Source organism: Tamandua tetradactyla, chromosome 20 (assembly GCF_023851605.1).
Source record: "Tamandua tetradactyla isolate mTamTet1 chromosome 20, mTamTet1.pri, whole genome shotgun sequence".
Lineage (NCBI taxonomy): Eukaryota > Metazoa > Chordata > Mammalia > Pilosa > Myrmecophagidae > Tamandua > Tamandua tetradactyla.
In genome coordinates this window covers 5,769,882-5,795,340 of record NC_135346.1, presented here as the reverse complement: position 1 = coordinate 5,795,340, position 25,459 = coordinate 5,769,882, and the positions used below count along the sequence as shown (strand labels likewise).

General features: G+C 43.8%; 1 protein-coding gene across 3 annotated transcripts in view; it reads right to left on the bottom strand.

Moving 5' to 3' along the window:
* The window catches only part of MEGF10 (multiple EGF like domains 10), a 164,830-nt gene that overhangs the window by 34,748 nt on the left and 104,623 nt on the right, over positions 1-25,459 (bottom strand). For all 3 annotated transcript variants that reach the window (XM_077138304.1, XM_077138303.1, XM_077138305.1), the window contains exons 8-13: positions 21,093-21,229; positions 14,591-14,803; positions 6,536-6,710; positions 5,174-5,294; positions 4,256-4,419; positions 2,080-2,182 (exon numbers count right to left, since the gene is read on the bottom strand). In XM_077138304.1, coding sequence (XP_076994419.1) covers positions 2,080-2,182; positions 4,256-4,419; positions 5,174-5,294; positions 6,536-6,710; positions 14,591-14,803; positions 21,093-21,229 — 913 coding nt within the window. The remainder of the gene's footprint in view (positions 1-2,079; positions 2,183-4,255; positions 4,420-5,173; positions 5,295-6,535; positions 6,711-14,590; positions 14,804-21,092; positions 21,230-25,459) is intronic.

The following is a 25,459-nucleotide window of genomic DNA, read 5'->3' as shown; positions in this document are numbered from 1 at the left end:
GAATGGAGCGGAATGGAGCCTCCGGAATGGAGCGGAATGGAGCCTCCGGAATGGAGCGGAATGGAGCGGAATGGAGCGGAATGGAGCGGAATGGAGCCTCCGGAATGGAGCGGACTGAGGCAAACCCTGTCTCTGCCTTTCATTAACTCTCAGAAATTGTTCAAGCCAGCTTCCTCATCTGTATAGAAGAAAACAATATTTCCCGTCTCACAGAGTTATGAACCTATAACAAACATTCAGTAGGCACAGTTTATTATTACTGTTCTAGAGTCTTCTTGTGTGTGTTTTTCCTAAAAGTTAAGGCAACCCTTGCCCCATCATCTCCTAAGAATGACTTCTCTGATCTGGAGGCATGAAGTTCTCTTCTGAAATAGCTATCTTCTGAAAATATTAGCCTTATGAAGAGGATACTTGGCTTAATTTCAAAAATGACTTGAAGGATAATGAAGCATGATCAATATGGAAATAAAACTGTCTGGTTTTCCTTTTTGCAGGAATGAGTGCTTATGAACGCACCCTGCTAAGTTATAACGATGTTCACTTCCTACGGTATTAACTTGGTTATTTTTCTTAAGAAATGTCAAAAATTTCATTAGTTTTCTTGTTTTTATTTTTGTTGCTTTTTAAGGATAAGGTTGGCTTGGATAAGGATAAGATCAGGCTTTGTGGCACCATAACAGCAAATGGTAATGTTTCCCGGAAGCTCCATAAGTGTCAGCAGGCACTGCTGAGTGCCGGAGCCTCTTGTGTTGACCTTGCCTGCAGCCTGGCAGGCAGGGCTGGAGGAGGGCAGGAGCCGCTGCAGAGCCAGGAGGAGTGTGGGAACCACTGTGGTGGACACAGGAGGCCTCCCTCTGCCTGAAGCCTGCCCCCAGGCACCCCCAGAAACTGCCCAAACACAGCATCGCACTTGCTGTTCATCAGCCTGACGAGTGCACCACGGATGTGTCCACCACTGGGCAGCACCACGGACAAGTCCACCACCGGGCAGCACGCCCACCTCATGGTCAACTTCACCTCCAAGGCACGGGACATGCGTGTGAAACTGACCCCCAAACCATGTCACCATCCTTCGTGCTCACTCCACGGAACATGAAATCCTGACTGCACCTGAGCAAGGCCTTTTCCTGGTGGGAACCCAGAACCCAATCAGCTAAGTCACTGTCCTGGGTCCCTGAGTTGGTCCTTCATTGACTGCCCCCAAATCCCAGTGTCGGCACACCCAGCCAACCAGTGTGTGAAAATCTCCTCAGAGCCCATTCGCCCCCCAGGGGCTGCTGGTGGGGGCGGCTCTGCCATCCACCAAATGGCTCCCTCTCGGGGACCCTCTTTCTGATCACACGGAGCTTGCACCAAGAGCTCATGAGAGGCCCACCTTGGAAAAGGCGTTCTCTTTAACTAAAAGTAAGTGTGAGATGCTGGGGAAGAAAAAAAGATCGAGGTGCCAATTGGCCTGGACATGGAGAGCTATTTTCCATGTCTGCACGTCGTGAGCAGACACACGATTCTTCTTCTCGAGCCACCAACAGCTTGAGGAACTTCCCGACCGAAATCCTGAGGCACGGAAAGGAGCAACGCCCACCTTATGGAGAGAAAGCTGGTGCCCCACCATATTATGACTACGTCACGACTGAAAACGCTATTGCAAGAAAAAAAAAAATTTCAAAGCTTTCACTTCTAGCAATGACTATTTAAATATTTGCATATAGACCATAATAATATTAATATTTAATATTTCATGCTTCCCTACAGTAAACCTGGTTATATTTTTATGATCTATTTCAAACATTGTTTCCTCAATACTCAAAAAAAAAAAAAAGAAAAACTCCCAGGTTTCTCCTGAGCTCTCCACCAGTTTACATTCTTTTCCATCTTGCTGCCTGAATTCCCACAGCTGCACAGGAGAGTATGTAGGCTCAGGAGAACTGCCCCTTAAATCTACAAAAAGCTGTCACTGGATGGAAAATCCATTTAGACCTAGCAATAATACTTCTGAGATAAAACTGTGCGAGTTTGTGGAGAGGTGACCACCTTTCCATCTGAGCTGGAAGCCGGCTTGCATGTGGCGTGGGCTCTCACCTGACCAGCCCGGGAGGCAGCGGCAGTGGCCCGAGGCGGGGTGGCAGCCGTCGGCATGGCTGCAGTCGCAGCGCTCGGCACAGCGGAGCCCATAAGTGCCATCCTGCATCAGAAGATGGGAGACGGAGTGAGGCGCCAGGCTAGGGAGGCGAGTGGGAGCCCCGGGTCAGCTTTGGACACGCCCTCCCGCTCTCCCAAAGCCCCTCCGGTGTGAGCTAAGGTGACCTGTCCCATGGTATCTTCTCCCCAACCTCCCCCAACGCTGCAGGGTCCATGTTCTGAAACCTTGGGTACCCTTAGTTCATGCCCGACTGACAGGGGGAGCAGTGAGATGAAGGGTTTCTCCTTCCACCCACACACGCCAGTGAAGGAAAAGCACATCTTCTTATCAGATCATAAGCCTCAGCTCCTTTTCTTTTTCCTTTTGTCTCTGATGAATTTACAAAATAGTTCAGGGTTCCCTTCAACACACCTCGATTCTCTGGTGGGATGTGGGGGAGAAGAAAACGCATGACCCAGTAAAGAAGCACTAAAATTAAGACAATATTATAACTCTAATTCAATAAGTTGATGGCCATAAATTGCCCATGGGCTACATGGAAGTAGCAAGAGAAATGGAGACGTGCCACTTCTTCCTAATTGCCAGGTGTGACGGTCCTAAGGGAGGATGGGGACGAGTTGGGGCCTCTCTCATGTGTGGCCCCCAGGTCTCTGGGTGTTTGCATGCACATCCGTTTGGAGGCCCAGTAGAGATGAACCTTCTCATGGAGATGATAATTTAGTTTATGGGAGAAGCTGGAAGCTAACAACCTCTGCTGTTCTGCAAGATCCTAAGAAATTGGAGGAGGGCACTTCAAACCTCCTGTGCTACCCATGCACCAGGAGAAGCCCTGGGTACCCAGAAAACAAGACGGAGGAAGCTGAGAGCCAGGATCCCACAGCTAGTAGGTGCTAAGTGCCATCGTCATTTGCCATTTGCCAGAATTTTTACTGAAATTTAAAACATTGAACCATTTTTGTAGACCCCACTAAAGTTCAGGGGTGCTGTGTGGGATTAGCTGTGCCCTGCTGGTAACCCTTTCAGAGTGGAATAGTAAACCACTAGACCATCAGCCTTTGCTGATCTACTAAAGCTCCAGTGCAGAAGGAAGGGCACGATTATGCCAAGGGCTTTGCTTTGTTTCCCATCAGATTGGGAGTAAACGTCATCTCAAAATACCGACAATCTGGTTGGATGGGAGGCAGCAAAGCTGACTTGAGGGGGCTGGAGGGCGGCCAGGGCAGGGTCCCCTCCAGTGGGGATGGGTGGCACCTAGCGAGGAGGCAGCCCAGGGAGAAAAGTGTCTCTGCAGAAGGCCCGGCCAGGGCCCAGTTCAGTGAGTCACATTGTGTCTCACCATCAGAGGGATCTTCCCGAGACAGGGGACGTGCACCACCGACAGGATGCTTAGTGCCCAGGAGAAAGAAAGAGAGATGGAGAAGAGGAGCGAGGGGCCAGGTGCTGTGGGGAGAAGGGGAAAGAGCCCATGACCAGTGCATGTGCTCCTCAGGCGTGCCCTCCATTAGCCCATGGCAGATGCGGAATAGGCTTATCTTACAAATACCAAAAATGTGGCAAGGGAACCCATCAAGTCAGCACTGAACAGGGGAAATCTTTGGATATTCTTGAGACTCCAGAGATATTTTCATGAAAAGTTAGCAGTTTTCAGACCTCCTTTCACCACCTCCCTGGGCATTTCTGGGACACCAGCCACCACCCTCCTTTCAATTCCCTGCCGCTTTCCACCCCAAAGGGCGGTGATTTCCATTATAAAGGAACCAAAATGTTTGTGGAGTTGACAGGCATCCACTGGGCATCTGACAAATGCTATTGACTGGCTGCCACCAGAGAAGGGAGTGCTAGGAATAGAGAAAACAAAGGCGAGGAGAGGATGAGGACAGGGAAGAAGGAAAAGAGAGAGCCTGCTTACTCAACTCCCACGTCTACCTTTTGCATCCAATCCTATATCCAGTTTGAGCCCAAACACCTCAATTCTTCTAATAGTTACTGGGGGTTGGTTCACACTCAGCCCCTTTAACCAGGAAAATTGCAAAAAGATGCCGAACCCATATCATAGACTCCTCCCAGGCGAGCCCCTGTCACAGACTTCTCCCGGGTGTCCCGGTTTGGGTTTACCTGGCAGGGAAGCTGGCACTTCTCCCCACGCCATCCGGGAGCACACGTGCAGGTCCCATCCAGGGTGCTGCAGGCTCCCCCGTGGAGGCACTGGCAGGTCAGGTTACAGCCGAAGCCCCACGTGCCGCTGGGGCAGCTGACGGAGCAGTCTACCCCGTGCCAGCCTGCCACGAAAGAATGCCAGGGCACGTGAGGACGCAAGGCTGCAGGGAGGGCTGCTGAGCCTTTCCAGGCCGTGGTTCCCTTGAGAAGCCTCCTGGAGATGCACAGCAGTGTCTCCAGAGCCAGGAGCAGCCAGCGGCCGCTCAGCTACCGAAGGCTTCCAATAGGAATGAACAAAGGCCCCCCGAGCTTCCTTAGAGCAGCAGGGCATGGGATCCGTCAGGAAAGCCAGCGCTGAGAAGCAATTCTGGGCTACTGGGGGAGAGATAAGAAATGTCGAGGGGTGGGGGCACCTTTAACATGCAGTAACGTGCACCCCAGGAAAGCGAAACCTTTATGCAGGAGGGAGAAGGAAGGTCTGTGTTTGAAAGAACAATGCCATGGAAGCAGGGCCGAGGCATCCAGCACCCTGCACATGAGCGCGTGCTCGCCCTGACATACAGTTGGTGCTCGGCTGCATCTCCCATGACGACTCCTGGCCAGCCAATTCAGGGGGAAGGATGCACGTCTGCTTGTTTACTCTTCTTGCAAAGTACAGAGACTCAGAGACTATTTGGAGCTGGAGTGATTTCAGAGATCATCTAATCTGAGCCTCTCCCCTTGATCCATGAAAGCATTAGACCCCACACTGGATAAAGGATTTGCTGAAGTCATGAGCAGAATTTTGGCAGCCAGAGTTAGAGCCTAGTCAAGGTTTCTCTCCTGTGACTTTCAGAAATTAGACTACCAATGCAAGACTCGTTCCTCCATCCTTACCTGCCTTGCAGGTGCAAGAACCATCCACAGGTGAGCAGACGGCCTCGTTTTTACAGCCACAGGGAGAGGAGCAGTTTACCCCGTAGGTTCCCGGAGGGCATGGGATGGAGCAGTCGGTTCCCTAGACAGGCACCAACAGGAAAATGCAGGCCACTTTACCAGCTGAAACAGGCCGTGCAAATAAGCAAACATATGTCTTGATGATGCTAAACTGTACATCCTAGCTAAGCTTAGCATATTGTATTCAAAAGACATGTTATAATGTCACCAGCGTACACAATCTAGAGACTCAAGGGCAAAACTAACGGTTCTATGTTTAGTTTATGGTTTTAAATGAGACCAAAAAAGCCTGCTGATTTCATTAATTTTGCCTCAGTAGCAAATAAAATAAAAACCTTTTGTCATCGCAAAATTACTATCCATCAATAAACATAAATATTAGTTATATTAAATCACTATGCTTTCGAGATTTCCTTGAATAATATGAAATATTGTCAGCAGGCCAAGTAAAGCAACAAAACCCATGTCCTGTCAGCAGTGTGATCCAATTGACTATCCGACACTGAGCATTAAACATAGAAATGAGCTACGAGAGGTAACTGGAGGTTCTCTCCTTTGAAAAGAGCAGAGACTTTCTTAAGACAAGGCTCATTCAAGTGGGGCTCCCCCAGGGGGCTGTCAACACGCTAGACAACTCAGTAATGATCCTCCGTGCTCCTTCCCACCAGGTGCGGGCTAAGTGCTCTGGGGAGCACAACATTCTTCACAGCTTAATTCTCTCCCTTTAAAATGGGAGGAAATGCTTTAAGAACAACCCAATGTCCTTTAAAACAAGGATTCATAACCTAAGATTAAGAAATCCTAAAGCCTGTGGGCAAAATTCTGCTCTAGTGGCACATGTCCATTTTGTAGGTCCAGATTCTCAAAAGCTGCTGAAAACTTACATATTGCTAACCATAGAATGTCAATACATAATAGATGCTAACACTGTGTCTTCAAATTACATGGAATTAAAACAAAAACTGATAATAATTCCTATCATACTCAGAAATTAATTTCCCTGCTGTCTATAAAACACAGTAAAATCATTACTTTAAGGATAATTAGAGTGCCTCATACTTTATCACATGCATTGATATTAAAATTAATGTTACATGTATTGTTTTCCAGCTTTCCTAGTCATCATTCTAAGGTAATTACTTCTATTCCATTAGTACTTTTCTGTGTGTCCTCTTTCACATTAATTATGTGTTTGGCTTTAGCAGATTCAGCATATTTCAGAAATGGTCCCCTAAAGCAGGGTTCCAGCATGCTCCACACCGCATCCCCTCTTCTCGTTCCTGCAAAGTCCAAGTCACTCACTTTGAATCCCGGGGCACAGGTGCACTTTCCAGTCACACTGTCACAGTCAGCCCCGTTCTGGCAGCTGCAGATCTGCTGGCAAGATTCCCCGTAGAATCCAGGAGAGCATGTCTCATTACAGTAGAGTCCAGACCAGCCTGGCTTGCAGGCACACTCTCCAGACATGGGGTGACAGCTGAGAGACAGGGATGAAAGGAACGAGTCATTCTGGGGTAAACATGACACCCAAGGCCCATGGAAATGTTGCTTTAGCCATGATCACTAAATGTGTGGGTAATTCCATGCACAATGATTTAAACTTCCTTCTCAGGCTGGAAGTGATTTAATCAATCGGCTGCAACCTGACTGGAGCTACGGAAATGCTGCGTGAAATCGGCAACATGCTGTAACAGGATGACGGTTAACGACCACGTCCTTATGTCTGAAATTGAAAGCACTAATTTAATAAGAGGTCAACTCCATGAGCAGACCTAAAGGACTCCTTTGGATGGATAGTCTGTAATCAATGAACCAGGGAGATGTCCAAGGAACTAAAAAAGCAGAGGCCGTTTCAGCCTGTCTCTTGCTTGGGCTCTCCATACCTGATAGTGAGCAGCTGCCTCTACCTGAAACAGCAGCCACATTAATGGGCCAGGCAGCCAGCTGTCGCTCTGCAGCAAATGGGCACGTCAGCTGCGCCAAGATGCACGAATTAGTAGGGGGAACACAATAGGGCTCTGTGGGACAATGGCACAACACACATGTGCTTCTCACCAAAGGAAAGTCTTAACCATCAAACTACTTCTGTCGATAACTGGAAGGCTGTTTAAAGATAGTCTTCCTTCCTGGTGGAGAGAAAACACTCCCCTTAACTAGGCACACAACAAAATCTACTGCGGGCCTCCAGACATTTGCTAGATAACCTCTCCTCAGAGGGCTGTTCATGGATCTTCTGTCATGGAAAGAGTAATGGGCTCTCCATACCTGATAATGGGCTGGGGGTAGAGGGCGTGAAGACTGAGAGTGGGATTCCCGTTTTCCCCTATCTAGGGGGAGGAGATCACACGACTCCCTGGGCCTGAAGATCTAGTCTGTCAAGTAAGGGTCTCAGCCACGCTGACAATCTCATTTTCTATGTTTTTTTAAAGAAAAAGCTCATGGGTTAAACATTCGTTCATCATTTTTCAAGAATTTATTTAAATTAAATATACTTTTAGTCCCTGCTACAACCCACTGCCTACAAGCAAAGGCTGAGGCCTCCATCACCAGCATACTCAGAAAACGTGGCAGAAATAAAAATCAAAATACGACTCTACATGTGACATGGTTTCCTGGGGATGGGAAGGTTTGGATTCAGAAGACAAGGGTTTGAGACTCAAATTTACTTATCTTCTATTCAGGCTTGGCAATTACTTTTCCATGGGCAAACACCTGATATCCACTTGGCATCTCAAACTTAACAGAAAAGCTGAACTCTTGAAAAAATGGTTAAATGGGACCCTATCAACACGAAAAACCTTTGTGCTTCAAATACTTTATCAAGAAAGTAAAATGACAAACCTATACAATGGGAGAAAATAATTGGAAGCCATATTTCTGATAAAGTATTAATATCCAGAATATATAAAGAAATACTTCAACTTAACAACAAAAAGATAAAACAACAGATTTCAAAATGGGCAAAAGACTTGAACAGACTTCTCTCCCAACAAGATACAAATGGCCAAAAAGCAGATGGAAAGATGCTCGACACCATTAGCCATCTGGGAACTGCAACTCAAAACCACAATGAGGAACCATTTCACACCCATTACAATGGTTGCTACTGAAAAAAAAAAGGAAAATTACAACTGTTGGCGAGGATGTGGAGAACTAGGAACACTCATTCACTGCTGGTGGCAACGGTGAATGGTGCAGCCACTACCGAAGAGAGTGTGGTGCTTCCTCAGAAATCTAAGTATAGAACTGCCATATGACCTGGCAATCCTGGTACTGAGAATATGCCCCAAAAGAACTGAACGCAGGGACCCAAAGAGATGTCTGTGCATCAATGCTCACAGCACCATTATTCACAATTGTCAGAAGATGGAAGCAACCTAAGTGTCCATCAACTGATCAATGGATAAACAATGGATAAACCTGGTACATGCATACAAATGGAATATTATTCTGCCACAAAAAGGGAATGAAGTCCTAAAACATGTGATGGCATGGATGAACCCTGAAGAAATCATGTTGAATGAAAGAAGCCAGAAGATAAAAGGAAAAATGTTGTATGGTCTCACTGAATTGAAACAATTTGAGTAAGCAAATTTATAGAGTCAGAATCTAGAATATAGGTTACCAGGTGGGAAGATGGGGATAGGAAATGGGAAGTTAAGGTTTAAAATGCACAGGGCTCCTATTTGGAATGATGCAAATGTTTTGGTAACGGATGGTGGTGATGGCAGCACAACATTGTAAACACAATTAACAGCACTGAAATATATATTTGAATGTGATTAAAAGAGAAAACGCTAGATTGTATATATGGTAACAGAATAAAATTGTTTTAAAAAGAATCCATGGAAGTACAGTACACAGCAAGCCCCAAGTTAAACCATGGGCTTTAATTAATAGTACAGTTGTAAAAAGTGCTACCATCAATTGTAACAAATGATCCATACCAGGGCAGGGAACTGGTGGTGATGGGGGGGGGGTGGTTTGTGGGAATCCTGCATTTTATGCATGATTGTTCTGTAAACCCACAACCTCTCTAATTATAATAAACAAACCTGAACGCTTGTTCTACTTCTCTTTCCTCCTCACTCACTGTCCTCCGCCTAATTATCCCCATTTCCGTAAGTGACACCACAGTCACTGAATTGTTTAAACCAGGAATCTAGGAGTTATTTTTGATAACTCTTTCTCCCTAGCTTCCCACATCCAATTCGTCACTAAGATCTATCCATGCCAATGCCAAAGTATATCTTGAATCCATTTACATCTCTTTATCTTTGCTTTCATCATACTGTTCTAAATCAACATCTTGAGAATTGTCTCCCAGCTTTTCTACCTGCATCCACTCATATAGCACCACCTAAAAATTAGATTGAATCATACCGTTGGGGGGTAAATCATGTCCCCCACAAAAGGCATGTAAAGGTCCCAACCCCTGGTCCTGTGGTGCAAACCCGTTTGTAGACAGGACCTCTGAAGATGCGGAGGTGTGCCCAAACTGAGTGAGGGTGGGCGCAACTCAGTACGGCTGAGGGCCTTACAAACAAAGGAAATTTAGAGAGCGATGCCACGGAGGCAGCCAGAAGCTGGAAGTCAACAGAACCCAGAAGGAGAAGACACCTTCACATGCACTGCCATGTGATAGGAAAGCTAAGGAACCCAGAAAGTTGCTGGCCAGCCAGAAGACACTGTTGCTAAGCCAACCTATTTTGTAGCAGCTAGGAAACTAAAACTCATACATTTTCTTCCTTAAAACTCTTTAAAGCGCCTCAGTATGCTTAGAATACAACCCACAAATAGAATAAAACCTTGTTTAATATACTTAATGTATTCTGTAAACCAGGACACTTTTAAGGCTAAAGGGGAAGGTGCTGCTCAGTGCCCCAGGACAAATGGCTCACACCAGACTGTCCCAGGGAAACTGGGATGTACTATCCCCTAAATACAGCCAGAGGCCCTCAGCGCCAGCCTACTTTTCGAACCTCTTCTTTGCCTACCACTCTCTCTGTCCATTCTTATGCTCAACTCCCCCAACTTTCAGTTGGCATCAAGATTTTTCAGCTTAAGGGCTTTTGCCTGCACCATTCGTTATGCCCAGGGCACTGTCCGCCCACTGGTTGCCTCGCTCTCCCAACCTCAGCTCTAGTGTCCCTTCCTTAGCCTTTCCTGACCACCCAAATCTAAATTAGGTCTCTCCTGTTCTTTCCTCTCATTCCACTCACCACAGTTTACAACCATAAAGCATATGGTTAGAAACATGTTTTATAATAAAAATGAAAATATTTTTGGAAAATTTTTTAAAATACAAGGTAAATGTTTATTCTTACAGTTGTTCAACATCTTCCTTCTCTAGATGTCCAGCTCCATGAGAGCAAAAATTAAGCTTGTTTTGTTACCTATCCCCAGCACATGGTAGATCCACAGTACTTACTGAGTGAGTGAGTGAAAACGTCACCGGTAACACACTGCAAAGTCTGACTCCAGGGAACCTGCCTTCCCACACTAATCTGCTCCTTCCTGATATCCCTGACTCATCAAGAATTGTTAAATTGAAATCAACACATCTGCATTCAAAGACAAGATTTTCTCTACATTCAGTTTTTAAAGTGCTTAAAATCTTGACTTAGAGGGAATAGCAATTAATCACAAGGAGCATTTCCTCATGCGATGTTTATGATGATAAGCGAATAAGCAGGCTAGAATCTAGCATTTATTGAGCCCTGAACATATACTCACACCATCCTAAGAGTTAGATAAATTTTATAAATGAGGAAGCAGGCCTAGAAAGAATAAATATTTATTCAAAGTCTCACAAATAGTGGCAGAATCAAAACGTGAACTAAAGTTTATTTTTTACACCAAAGGAAGAGAAAGTTTGTTAGCAGTTTGCCAAGGGGACTAGATATGAAAAGAATTACTAAAATTTAGGATTAAGCCCAGACAAAAAGGTAAATAATGCAGGGCCAATAAAATCCACATTTGTGCAAAAAAACAGGGACAAATCTAAATTTATTTCAGTAAGGTTCTATGCTTGAAAAAAGGAAAAGAAAAATTTCAAGTTAAGGATTGGTAAAGCAGTTTGCCTTATCCTAACATATTACAAAATAAAGGACATTTTTAGCAAAAAAGAAAAGACTCTTCACGGTGTAGACACACATGTTAAACAGTATAGACAATCTGGGAGCAGGGAATTGGAGGAAGAGAAAGGCAGACAGAGGAATTGATATTCAATGCCCCCCAGTGAGCGACAGTGCGGTACACTGGTTCTCAGATTGATTGACACCAAAATTGGCATTCTGCAATTTGTAATTAGATGTAGGAAGCCAGTGCACTTTGGAGGCATTTGATGGGTTCTCATGCAGGCAGCTTAATTGGTAATGAGATTTACGTATTGATGTTGGAGCAGCAGATAGGAAGTTGAAGGGTAGCTATACTCACCACCTATTTTCCTTCTAGAGAACAGATGGCTTCGTGTACATGGATTATGTACATATAGGAATACACATTATTTTATACACATAGATATGTGAAAACTATATACGAATATTCTAGCGAAATTTCCAATTAATAGGAAAATTGAGGCAAGAGTCTTATTTGATACAATATTGACTAAAACTGAATGAGTCAAAGTTCCTTTGGTTCATTTCCTTAGATGTTATTAACGCTCAAATGTAATGACATTAGGTGACATTTGCAAATTGGCACAAACTGATTGCCCACAGCTATTAAATGTCTTTATTAACAACAGCTAATATACATATCCCATGTGGGATCTTATTAAACCACACATTCGTTTTCCTGTTCACAATTATTTCCACCATCTAGGCTAGGTTTCAGCTGAAAAGCCTGGGTCACAGTGCCTGTCTTCAGGCTCAGTAAAGTGCTGTTACTGAAAATAATTGATATTACTGACAAATATATAAATAAATAAATTTCAACCCCATAATGGATTACAGAAAAATGGCTACAAAGTCTTTGCAGCAACTCCCATCCAGAGGTCGACTTGGTTGTAAGACTTGCTTTGGCCAAAGAGACATTAGCAAACATGACACAACCGATGGCTTGAAATGTATTTGCATGTTGGTGCTTGCCTTTTGTTTCACTGCTTTTGGAAGCCAGTCACCATGTGCAGAAGTTCAAGCTAGCCTGCTAGATGCTGGGGACACATGGCCCAGTCACCACTACTGCCCAGTCAGTGGCCAAATGAGTGAAGATTTGCAAGACCAATCAGTCTTGATGATATGCCAGCTAAACATAGGGAAATCAGCAGAAGAACCACCAAGCTGAGCCTAGTCCAAATAGCCAAGGGGAAAGAAAAAAGAATTGCCAGCTAATACATAATTAAATTCGGTGTGCTTTAAATGCAACAAAAGCTAATTGATACAAATCCTTACCCTTACAGTGGCAATATATGTCAATGTGCATCCACAGAACTCAAAATTTACCTAAAGATAATGGGAACTGTTAGTTAACATCACATTAGTTATCTCATTGATTATAACGAAAGGATTTAGGATAACTATACATCATGAATTATGTAAGAGCAAAGTTCAACTTGCTTAATTAAATGGTAAAATGAATAAACAAGGCTTTGCATTAATACAAAGATTCTATGCCTTTTGGTTCAAAGGGAGCTTGTGTTTCCAGGAATTTTTTATAGAAGTTCAAGAAATTAGAATTAGATAGATGACTCCCAAAATGAATTCAACAAGAAAGAGTCACATTGTCACAACATTCAGATGCTTTTCATAGAACACTGCTAGAGCTAATCTTTAAAAACAGCTTTCATTATTTAGGGAAAGTACTTACTAGGCTAATCTTTTAATTTTTTTCTGATTATTTGATAAATGGATCTTAGTATTCTTTTGACTTACATGATTGTCAAATAATTTCATGTACATATTTGTTAAAACATACATCCTTATATATACACATGACCTATATCAAAATTATTATGGTACTAATATGGAGAGTTACGGAATAACTCTCATTTGAATTCTGCCACTAATGTGGGATGTAATTCTAACAAAACCAACGTTTTCTCTGATCCTCCAAATCTTCTCATGGTGGAGCTCTTCCTCTGTGCAGGTTTCTTTTTCTAATTGATTTCGTGTGTGTCTGCATATAGCAAAACAGCAAGCTCGCATTAAAAAAATTCTTAGCTGTCGTTACATGAGCCTACTTCCTGCTGCAACAATTCTTATGCTGCCCAAAAGGTAGCTGAATTCATGACTTGTCCCTACTCCTGCCAGCCCCCTACATGCTGGAGAGCTGAAAAGTAAAGAAAACCTTGTAGAGATTATTCATTTTTATTCCCCATGGGTTTATGTAACCTTGTCATCTAATAAGTGGCACTTATTTTCCAGGGAAGGAAACCAAAAGTTGACTGAAGTGGCTTACAAAATTACTTGAAACACATCGAGAATACACTTCTTTGACATGTACCCCCGAAGTGCATTCCAGCCCCCGCCCCGTCCATTGCTCTGTTTCTGACGACGGTTTAAAGAAGAGACCAACCACATGCTTCTACTTTTGACTTTTGTGCATTTGGGATTCGCTGTGGCCATGAGCTATCTTTCCAGAAGGTATAAGTGAAATAACAGCTGTGCTGAATGCAAATAAAAGTAATTCTAGCAACATGTGAACTGCTATATCATGCACTGCTTTTTTTTTTTTTTGTCCAACTCAACTTTGCAAGCAGTCTGCAAATGTGAGCCAGAAATCCAAGTGATACGTATGTGGGGAGGGAGAGGAAGAGAGCCGGAAGGAAGGTATTTTCAGGGGTAGACAAGGTATGGCAGGGTGGGCGGGATTGTGGCTTCCTGTTCTTAAATTCCTGGAGAGAGGTCTGAGCTACAAGACCCCTGCGAGCTCTGAGCGGGGTCATCAATTCTGGAAACACATTTCACATGTGACAGCCACATGTGAAGTCCTTTCCCCAAACTTCCTCTCTTCAGCCCTTTTTGCTTCAACAGATGTGCCGTCAAGCAAAAGCTGCCGCAGTGCAAGTGACTGGGTGCTAGTTTCACACACTAAACCCCTTGTCTCCTGGGGTCTCTTTGCTTCTAGAGGAATGCCACCCAAGCCCTCTCTTAGGGAAAAGACCTACGATCCTCAGCAAACTTCCTTCTCACCAGCGACCATTAACAACGAACAGAACGTACGGGCCGCCGAAGGACTATGTGACAGCTGCAGCCCTTCGGACTCGGCCGTCACCCCCCAGGTGGCGAGTCCCCAGCTGCTGGTGGGTGCCTGCCCACGAGGGCCCAGGGGCCGGGAGTCCCACTCTCGGTCTGTCCTTCCACATACGGGGGCAGTGAGGCGGAAGCTCGCCTCTCTCGGGCGGCGGGCGCTCACCTGTGGGTGTGGTCCGGGTGGCAGGGGCACCGCTCGTCACAGCGGAGGCCGTACAGCCCGTCGGGGCAGAGGCGCGCCTCGCAGCGCTCGCCCGCAAAGCCCGCCTCGCACACGCACGCGCCGCTCACGTGCCAGCACCTCCCTCCGTTGAGGCACCTGCAGGCCTGGGCGCAGCCAGCTCCGTACGTCCCCACGGGACACTGGTCCTGGCACCTGTGGGGGGCAGAGCCGAGTGAGATGAGCCAGCTGGTGCCGCGGCAGAAGGGGGCGGTTCGCCTGGCTCCGCCGCGTCTGCACCGAAACCTTTGCCTTTTGGACTTGGCATGCGTCTAGCGGGTGTCCTGTTACTGGCATGAAAGGGTGATGGTGGATTATAACGCCCCGATGCACCAGTGACAGCGCACGGCCTGTGGAAAGAGGAAATGGCAATAATAGAAATGAAATAAAATTATGAGCTTGTAACATAAACCATGTTCTACACCGACCGCATGCCAAAGGTGTATGTGTTTTGCTCCATACCAGGAAAGGGAGAGAATAAATCACCCAAACCTGAGTCCCAGCCCATGATTAGGAAATTAAAACATATGCTCTCTCCACTGGAAAGATAAGAGCTTTGTGGCAAATTTGAAAGCAGATTTTAGTTCTCGTGGCTTCCGCGTTGACGTAATTTTTAGTCTCAGCCATGCTCCTGCTCTTTTCACAGATGAACAGAAACCTCCACTCCTTGTGGTGATGTGGCTAAGAAGCAAAGTCATCTTCAGATCAGGGAATTCTAAGCTCCTAAAATCGGGTGTCCTTGGGCCCAGCTCCTGAGTCTCCTACATGATATTCTTGGCAACCGAGGTCCATTTTCTGTGTGGGACAAGGGCTGCCAAAGGGCAAGCGAAAAAAAATCAGAGCCCCCAAGTTATTCTGCCACCTTTTAGAAATGACACTGGGCAAGGGGCCAGAGTGACCAGGGGAAGGACACTCTGTGGGCAAGGTGACCGAGGTGGGAAGCTGCACTGCCAGGGGCAAGCATGATGGAGAAGGAAAAATGAACACCCTCTGTGGAAAGCGCTCCTAGCTCTCAGGCCAGCCGTTTCTTTCCAGCTAGAGGAGGTGGCGGGTTTTTCTGCAGCAGATGAAGCGCTCTCTGCCAAGGGGGAGGCGGCCAGGGTAGTGGCCAGGGTCGCGCCCCGCGGGCACTTGCCACAAGCAGGGTTCACTTTGTGAGTCTCGGCAGCCACTTCCCATGTGACTCACCAGTCAGGCCAGGCCACAGTCAAAAATGTAGGTCAGCACTTAGTCTTCAGATCTGTGTAAGGCCAACAGCAAACACATGCTAGAGAATTCAAGCACACTTAGACGAAGCACATAAAGGGGCAGAAAAGCAGGCATTTTCCACAAGGCTGTGCCTAGTTTTAATGATGGGTCGAGATGACAAACGATACCTGGGGTGGGTGGAATTCTTGTGAAGTGCAAGGACAAATCTTCAGCATCCTTTGATACTTTTCTGGTTTGCACCGGCTCTGATACACACTTAATGTGATGCAGACAAGGGAAAGGGGTTCGTGCAAGTTTGAACATCTTGAAACGCATTTGCTCCAACAGGCAGTCTTCAGATCAACTGTTCCACAACCCCCTACAAAGGTTCTGGAGTAACTGAACTCATGTTTAGCCTAAAATCAAATGTATGCCTTAAAGTGGTACGTGTGTACCTATATTTAGAATAGAGTATTTTAGAAAGATGTTCTTTATTTTTAACCTGTCAGGAGTTTTACTAAGCCAAACCACTTAGTTTATTCCCTAACAATGTAAACTTCAGGAAAGGAACACTGAGATACAGAAATCTGACCTCATCTGGTTCTGCGGGAGGCTGGTAAGACAATTTTGCAACCTGTGTGCTCAGAGCTTCTTGCAAGTCAGTACGAAAAGTAAAAAGGTTGGTAAAATAATATCACTTTCTTTCTCCTACATGGATTCGAAAATAAACTAAAAGTTAAGCTTTGGACTAGCTCTATGATTTTAACTTAGTAAAACGCCCGCTGCTAAAAGTGGTTTAATGTTGTGGTACAGATCAGAAACCTGGGAAATTGTCTGTAGCAAATTACAGAGAACCGTATGCATTATTTTATCATATCTTGGCAGAGATTTGTTTTTCTCTAGGAAAAAAAGTCCATAATGGCTGGTCCTGACCCATATTTACCTTTCTAACCTATTATAAAATATATCGCTAGTTTGTATTATAAATGGCAAAAAAAAATCATTTGAATTTTACCTTCAGGAACTAGAATAGCCATTATCTATGCTTTATTCCCATTCCCTCTTCCTGTTCATCAGTGCTGCTCTCGTAAGAGAATCCTGCTATTAATACCCGTGTCCATTTCCATTCACCAACCCAAAATGGAAGGCGCTTTCTAGAAGTAGCTATTTTCCATCTTGAAAATAAACATAATCACAAGTAGCTTATGCCTTTTCAACTGGTTAAATTGAAATTCTTTGTCAACAGTCTCATCTCCCTTTTCTGCTTTTTATCTAAAAAAGCACCATTTCCTGAAATGAATTTTAGGCTTTGAATGTTGTTTTTGTGGCCCCAAGTAGAACAAGAAGACGATCTTGGGAATCAGCGAAAGAGGAAATACATTTTCTTAGGAGAGATGGCAGGGAAGAAAAAAAGATACTGCAATAAATATTGTCCACAATAGAATTATGGAAACTGGAGGTTTCCATTTTTTTTTTAATTTCAAATAACACCCTGGAATTGGGAAGAATGGATAAGCATTAAGTGGAGATTGCCTAATAAAAGGGAACTCTGATTTCCAAATCAGTAGCAGTCACAGACTTGTTAAAATCACTTACGTTTTAGGTTGGATCTCATCATGAGCTTGAGGAATAGAAAGTGGGTCAGGAGACGAGGATAGCAGCTCCCCCTTTCACCCTTCCTAGAGTGGAATATTTGCACCAAACCACAAGTTGGCATAAAAGAATCACATTCTTCCTTAAACCTGGAATTGATGGCTAAGCTGCCTGCCATTCTAACATCCAGACTGCCGCTCCTGGAGAAACGCGAAGCGTTGGGAAGGAGCCAACTTTCCCTCAGTCCTGTATTTGGAAAGCGTGTCACCATTAAAGACCAGTGCTGTGGTCCCCCAATTTCCCTCTATCATTTATTTCAACTCCTTGCACCCACACTTATTTTTACTTTCAGGATAATACAGAACTCAGGCTTGCCAGACCTGTCGTGGATTTCACCTTAAAATAATCTATAATTTGAGTCACAAGTCCCTTCTTTCAACAAACACTGGGCAGGAATCTCTGCACGGGGGACCCCCGCAGGCCAGGAGGCCTCAGCATGATTCCATGCCACGCTGTGAGAATTAGGAACACCCTTTGCTAATCCCTGTTGATGAATTGTCTTGGGGATGTGGAAATCATCCTCTGCTTTCAGTCTTACGTGACTGAGACACAGTAAATTTCCTCACCACAACATCCTCTCAGAAACCCTAACGCCCTTTATTTGGACATCTCAGGCGCTGCTCCGCCTGCCCACACAATTCCTGTCTTTTCTTTTCCTCTCTGGTTGGCAGGGCCGTTGCCACATCCTGGCAATGTTCTGCTGGCAGCTGCCTGTGCTGGTACCTGCTCCTCCGGCCCAACCTCTGTGATCCTGTCACTGCTGACTGCTTGGAAAGGAAGAGGCAGCTCGGACCACCCCATCCTCTGGAGGCCCCTTTCCCCTTTCCTCAGGCACAAGCTGTCCTCCAGGCCCTCATTTCCTCCTTTCAGAGTGGCAGATGGGCTTGTTGTCATTGTGTCTGTTAACTCTGGAATCCAAACAGGGATACATAATTGAAAACAGAAACACTGGAATCACATCATCGGTGCATCAGAAACACAAGTTACAGGAACAGCACCTCAAGAAGCAAGGACCCTCTCCACTTTCCTTCTCTTTCCCCAGTTCTTTTCTTCCCTTCCCTCAACTCTAAAAGCCCCCCTGAAAGTGAGGTATTACCCCTTTTCCCTGTCATCCAAGGAATAAGGTGAGTATAAACTTGCTTGCCTTCTACGTGTTGAGTATGCATTGCCTCTAACTTGAGACTTAAATTGCCAGAAGGCAAGAAAACAATGATATTTACATTGTGAGTGCCCCCAAGATGTTACATAAAAATATTATTTAGGGTTCTGCTTGGCGCCATGCTTTTTCTTTCCTGACGCGTCTTTCTGTAATGAAATGTTAATGCTGCTTGGATCTAGAACTCATCTAACACCCTAATCTATCCAAAATACAACCTAATTCCAGGATGTCAGTCATAAAAAAATACTTTCAATAGCCCAATTAAACACCATAAAAATCACAGATTAAGGGTTTAGAACCTCATAAGATTAAATGAAAAAATACACAATCACGTTAACAAAAGATGAAAAGGGCGTTAATGAAATTAAGCAGGGACTACTAACAAGAGTTCTTAATAAAGGAGGAATTTTAAAAAGACTACTTAGACATTAAGAAAACAATAGAAGGCATCTACTAAAAATCAATGGTAAATTGAAACTATACTGAAGTTATTTCCAATATAATTAGAAAAAAACAAGAATTGCCACTTTCACCTCTATTAGTCACTATTGATTTCAGCGTTCAAATTAATGCAATAATTCAAAAAAAAGAAATAATCATTATAAATATTGAAAAGAAGGGAGTACCACCTTTATTTGCAGATGATATGACTGTGTAACTAACCTCTATGGTCTGCTAAAAATGACATCAGATTTTACTAAAACTTTGGAAGGGTGACTGATAAAAACGTCAATGCTCAAAACATTTTTTTCCTTATCCAGTAATACCCAGGTAGAAACTGAAATGTGATTTTTAAAATTAAAAAGTATTTAGAAATAAATTTAACAAGAAAGCACAGGGTCTAACAAGGGGGAAAAAAATCCCAACATTTTAGTATCTCACTAAAAGTCATATAATTAGACCAGAATTTTAGAAAGAAGAAAATAGTGAGAGCAAAAAGGCTGAAGGAATTCTTAGTTCAGAGACATCACTCAAAAACGGTAATAGCGAATATGTATGCCGCTCAGAGCCATCACCTGGAGGCAGCAAGAGCTGGCACCTGTAAGCCCCAGTGCTGTGCTAGAGCCTTAATGTGCTCACTTGGTTAACGCCTGTGCCAGTCCTGGAGGAAGGTCCAGCTATTGTGTGAGTGCGGACGGGGACACTGTGGCCTAACCAGGTAGTTTGGCTCTAGACTCTTCGCTCTTCACTGTTATATTCTTCTGTCTCTTGTGTCTCTTTAATTTTACACAAAGACCCACGGCGCTTGAGCATCTGGTCTTCCAGGACGTGAATTAAAGAGCACCATCCAGGGGTAGGGGGAGCAGAGCTCAGAGGTGCAGCCTAGCACTGAAGACAGACAACTATCCACAGCAAATGCGGGAGCCCCACAGCACAGCCATGTGCCAGTGCCCTAGAAGCCCCAGCATCTCCTACCACCTTACCCACCACAATGGGATGACTGGAATTCCTAATAGAATACTGAATTGTGTAAAGCTTAGCCCAGTATCCTTTTTCCAAAAATCATTTTTATTGAGATGACAATTGCATCACCTAAAATACTTTAAAGTGGCCAACTCAGTGGCATTTCTGACTTTCACAATGTTGTGCAACCACCACCTCTATCTAATTCCGGAACAGTTTCACCACCGCCCCCCCAAAAAAAAACTCCAACACCAACTAAGCCAGTCTCTACCATTCCCCCACCGAGCCTCTAGCAACCACCAATCTGTGCTTAAGGATGTACCTATTCTGGGTAGTTCATATAAATTAAATCATACAAAAAGTGACCTTTTGTGTTCAGTTTACTTAGGCTAGTGTTTTCGAGGTTCATGCATGCGGTAGCCTGAACCGGAGCTCACTCCCTTTTATGCCCAGGTACGGATACACCACATTTTCCCTGTCCACTCACCTGCTGATGGACATTCGTGTTTCTACCTTGGGCTATTGTGAATAACACACCATCAACATTGGTGTGCAGGTATTTGTTTGAGGACCAGCTTCTAATTCTTTCAGCTGTATAATTAGGAGGGGAATTGCTTGGCCACGTGGTAAGTCTGTTTAATATTTTGAGGACTAATATGCTTTTCAAAGGACTTAAGCACATATTCCATTTTAAGATTAATCGATCCAAAAGGCTGAAAATGCAAACAGTTTTGAAGTGGCAGTCCTAAAGACTCAACTGTCTAGACTGATTCCTTCGCCATGGGCTCCGAATAGCTGATGTTTTATGGGCTTTTTTTGGCTTAATGCTTTCTCTCTGCCTTCAGTTCACTATCGCTGTCTCTGATTCTGTCTCTGTGCACTGAGTTGGGATGGAATGCGTCGAACTCTGATATCTCATAGATGCTTCTGGAATATTATGGCATAGTCACAGACTCATGATACCAGAGGTGCTCCCTGAACCCTCCAAGCTTTCCTCTGCACCATTACACCTGGTCAGAGAACCAGAACAGCCTCCCTTACCGTTCGCCTGTGTGTCCGGGACTGCAGTGGCATCGGCCGGTGGCACCGTCGCACGTCCCTCCATTATGGCACTGACATTCTTGGGAACAGTTCTTTCCAAAGCGGCCCTCGGGGCAAGGCTGACCGCACACTGTGCCCTGCATTCAAAGAGACTTAGAAAATTAGATGGGCCTCCAGCCAGGGCAGGCCTGGAGGAGGCAGAAGAAAAGAGAGAAAATAGAAGGAGAAGGGGGTTATGAGAACATGAGCTGCCAGAAAATTAGATTAAAGTGAGTTTAGAATGCATGGACTCTGCTCATTTCAAGAATGTTAAAATTTTCAAATGGATTTATTTACCTGGTGAACCTAAATCTCAAGATACATTGAAAGATGGCAGACTAATAGTCTTCAGAAATATCCAGATTAAGAACTGAAGCTTAAATAAAGTTAATTCAGCTATTATGGTACTCTAAAGAATGTATAAATCCTCCTAAGAGTTCTTCTCTGTGTCTTACATGCCCAATAAGTAAAGGACGCTTATCTGTTACATAAGTGGCAACACCTGACACAAACAGAATATCCAAATGCTTTACCCTATGTTCTAGGAAAAATACACATTATCATTGGCTTTATTTCTTATAATGTAGCATATAATAAGATTGAAATTTTATTACTAATGAACTTACAATAATATTGCCTAAGAAATACTTCCATGAGAAGTATTTTATTTAAGAAAATCACTTTTATTTTCAGTAGGTTCAACAAACATTTCTGAGCCAAACTCAGTAGGAAAGCTCATTTCCTGGGGAGAAAAATCAAGAGAGTAGTTTGGGCATTTCTCCTTATGCTAGAGGCTGGCTACCTTCTCAGGCACTGTCAACTATAATTTCTCCAGTTCCATGTGGATAAGAAAAAGTCATTATACCAATAAGTCAATGAAATATTATACTATTTTTTATATCAACCTGCCTACATAACTTGGGCCTGATCTATTTATTTGAATTATTATAGTTAAAGCAAATGACACATCCCAAATGACGGGGATTTTCATAAGTTTTTAACTGATGGAAGCTGTTGCTTTGTCCTCCCTCTTTCTAAAAAAAGGCAGACTGTGGGCACTCTGAAATAGGAGGCTAGTGAACACCAGATGGCTTTGTAAATGTTTATTCTGGATAGCACAAGAAAATACATTTCCTCTAATTCATGGCTGCCCACAAAAGGCAGTTGGTGTGCTAATTACGTCTCCTCTGGTGGTTTCTAGCTATCATCAGACAGGCAAAGCTCTTCCGCAGACTCTTGGAACCCAAATGGCCCTTGCAATATGGTTCAGATCAATATTTACTGAGCGCCATCTACGTGCCAGGCAGGGTGCTGAGCACCGAGAATCAAAGATAAGGTCACAGCCCTTAATTAGCTCACAGTAAGAACTATGCACAACACAGTTTATGTAGAGTGCTGTGCTGAGGGCTGGGCTATGATGAGGGTGTGTCTGGTGAAAATTCTCATTCTCTCAAGCTCTCATTGTAAACATCCACATTGTGTAATGGCTGCACAGAAGCTTCTGAGGTGCTATGGAAATACTGTGCATGAATATGGATTAATGTGCGCAAACAGCTTTAAGCAGGACGTTATTTCTATTAGTTGAAATACATGTGTGCCTACGTGTTACAGGAATTCGCCTTCATCACTGAAAAGCATCTCAGATGACAGCACAAATAAAAATGCGGTTAATGTGGAAATCGAAGTTGAAAGCTCAGCTAGTGCACAAAGAAAAGATACCTGAAGCATTCAGCAAGAAACACCTGTTAAAGTAGGGGGTCCAGCCGACAGAGGAAGTGTGGAGAGGGACCTCAGTAGCCAGATGGAGATGGTCCATCTCCACCTAGTGGGACTCATGGTCCAACCTCGCGGTTATCACTGTTTTACGGCATGGCTACCCCAGCTGAGAAAATAAAAGCTTCTCTTCTAAGATGAGCTCCACAGATAGCATCTGGGAGTAGAATGTCCAAATTTCCAAAGAAATTCATGGGGCTCTCTGGACACTCTCCAACTTCTGCAGACACCTCTTCTTGCCAAAGGACCAAATAATGACTAGTGTTTACAACTGGTTGAATATAGGAAGTGAATGAAGAGAAGGAATCAAAGACAATTCAGCATTTCTATCTTGGGCAACTAAGAGGGAAGTGTTGATTTTGACTAAAATAGAAAATGTAGAAGAGAAGGGGCTTGAGAATGGCTTGGGTATTATAGCAAGTTTGGTTTTATTAACGTTCAATTTCAAAAATTTGAAAATGTTCAGTGACATAGGTTATCACCATAGCAACGCTGATATTTGTAATAACTTTCTACTTGATATTTTGAGAATGTTCACAGTTTTGACAGCTAATCAAATGGTATCTAAGCCAATGCTAAACACTTAGAATTTAAGAAACCCTGACACTTGCAACTACAGATTTTCCCATTTGCCTTAATTTTAACATGGTTTATGAAAGACTGCACAAACACAGGCTTTATAATGATTACCTAGACACTTCATTTAAATATGTTTAATTGGTAAAATGATTGCTAAAATTATTATGATTCTTAGAGATAATTCAAATCTAATGTAATTGGGGAATGTGTATTTGTAGTGGAATTAAACTATTACAAAATAAAAAAATAAATAAAAAGAAGAAAAATCATTCAATCTGATGGGCCTGCTTGAATGAGCTCAGTACATCTCCAGTATCTCCCTTGCTCACTACATCCTCGGGCACTCAACAAAAGGCCTCCGTTCTTTGATTCCACGCCCTTCTAAAAATTTTCCAGGTCCTGTCCCTAGACTGGTGCTTTGTCTCGACTCTTGCCATTTCTAGCCCTCACCTGACCTGATGTTTGTCTTCCAGTGTTCTTGATATTTTGACCCTCCCCCCACTTGTTATGGCTCTCACTGGGGAGGGACCTCAAGCTCCCCTTTGCTCTAGGACCCTAGGATGACACCCCCCCAACCCTGTGCCTGCATCTGGATCCTGAGGCTCGGGCTTGGGGAGCCCTGAGAGATGGGGGCTCCCTGTCTACAGGTCATCTAGGTTGGGTGTCTAACAGGAGAGTGAAAAAGAAATGCCTGGATCAGGTGAGAACAGGGCAGGAGAGCTGTGAGATCTGGGGAAATCAGCAGGTGGCTGTTAAGGCATGCATCTAGGTGAGGTTACAGAGAGAATTTATAGTGAGAAACGAGGAGCAGGACAAGAGTGACGACTAGGAAAGATGGGTAATTAGATGGTATGTAGAAGAAGAGGGATCTTAAAAAGAGCTAAGTGAGAAATAAGAGAAGTAGAAGAGAGGGTTATTACAGAAGGAAGGAAAAGGGATGACCAACAGCTAAAACTTTAGTGGAGAAATGTACAGAGTTCCTAACTGGGATGATGGAAATGTTTTGGTAATGGATGGTGATGACAGGAGCATAACATTGTGAATTATATATCTGAATGTGGTTAAAAGTGGGAAATATTAGGTTGCGTATGCTAATAGAATTAACAATTAAAAGCCCATGAACCTACCATTATACAAACAGTGACCGTAAGTTAAACCATGGACTGCAGTTAGTACAATGATAAGACTGTGCTTTCATCAAAATGTACCACACCAAGGCAAGGTGTTAATAATACAGTGGTATATGGGAATTCTTTATTTTATGCATGATAGTTCTGTAAACACACAACTTCTTTAATTAAAAAAATTGAGGAAAAAAGCTTTAGTGACATGAAGCAGGTTGAGAACAGAAGAGCTGTCACTAGATTTGGCATTTAAAGAAATCCCCTGTAACCTCTGCAAGAGCGGTTTCAGTACAGCTAATGGAGACAGAAGGTGGCTATGAAATGAGTTGTTATTTTAAGAAGTTTGTTAATGAAAGAAAGGAGACAGGGTAGACACTCGGTCATTCCTTCTCCTTTCCTCAAGTAGACATATCCACAAACTAACTCAAAGACATACGGATTGATATTATTTTCCTATTTCAGAGAAAATCTAGTTAGTAAAGAAAACAGCTTCAATATAGCGCATCCATATAACAATGGGCTTATGAGATACTATGTGAAGAAAGAGTATCGCGGAAAGAGTAACTCTTTCACAAGTTGTGGGAAGTGTGGTGAGTTTTAGCTCTCTACTGGATTACCACATTAAAGACACTGAGAAGTTCCACAATACTTGGCAAATTGGGTTTGACCTCAAACAGTCTGCGAACTCATGTGATCAGATAACCTTTCTCACATAACGCTTATCCTGTTGAGAATGATCTCAAAGAACAGCAGTGAGTCAGGGACCAGAGTGATGGAAATGATTATTTAAATAGTTCCGGGGCTTATCAACAGTGACCGCTATCAAGGGTGAGCTCTGATATTCCCCTTGTT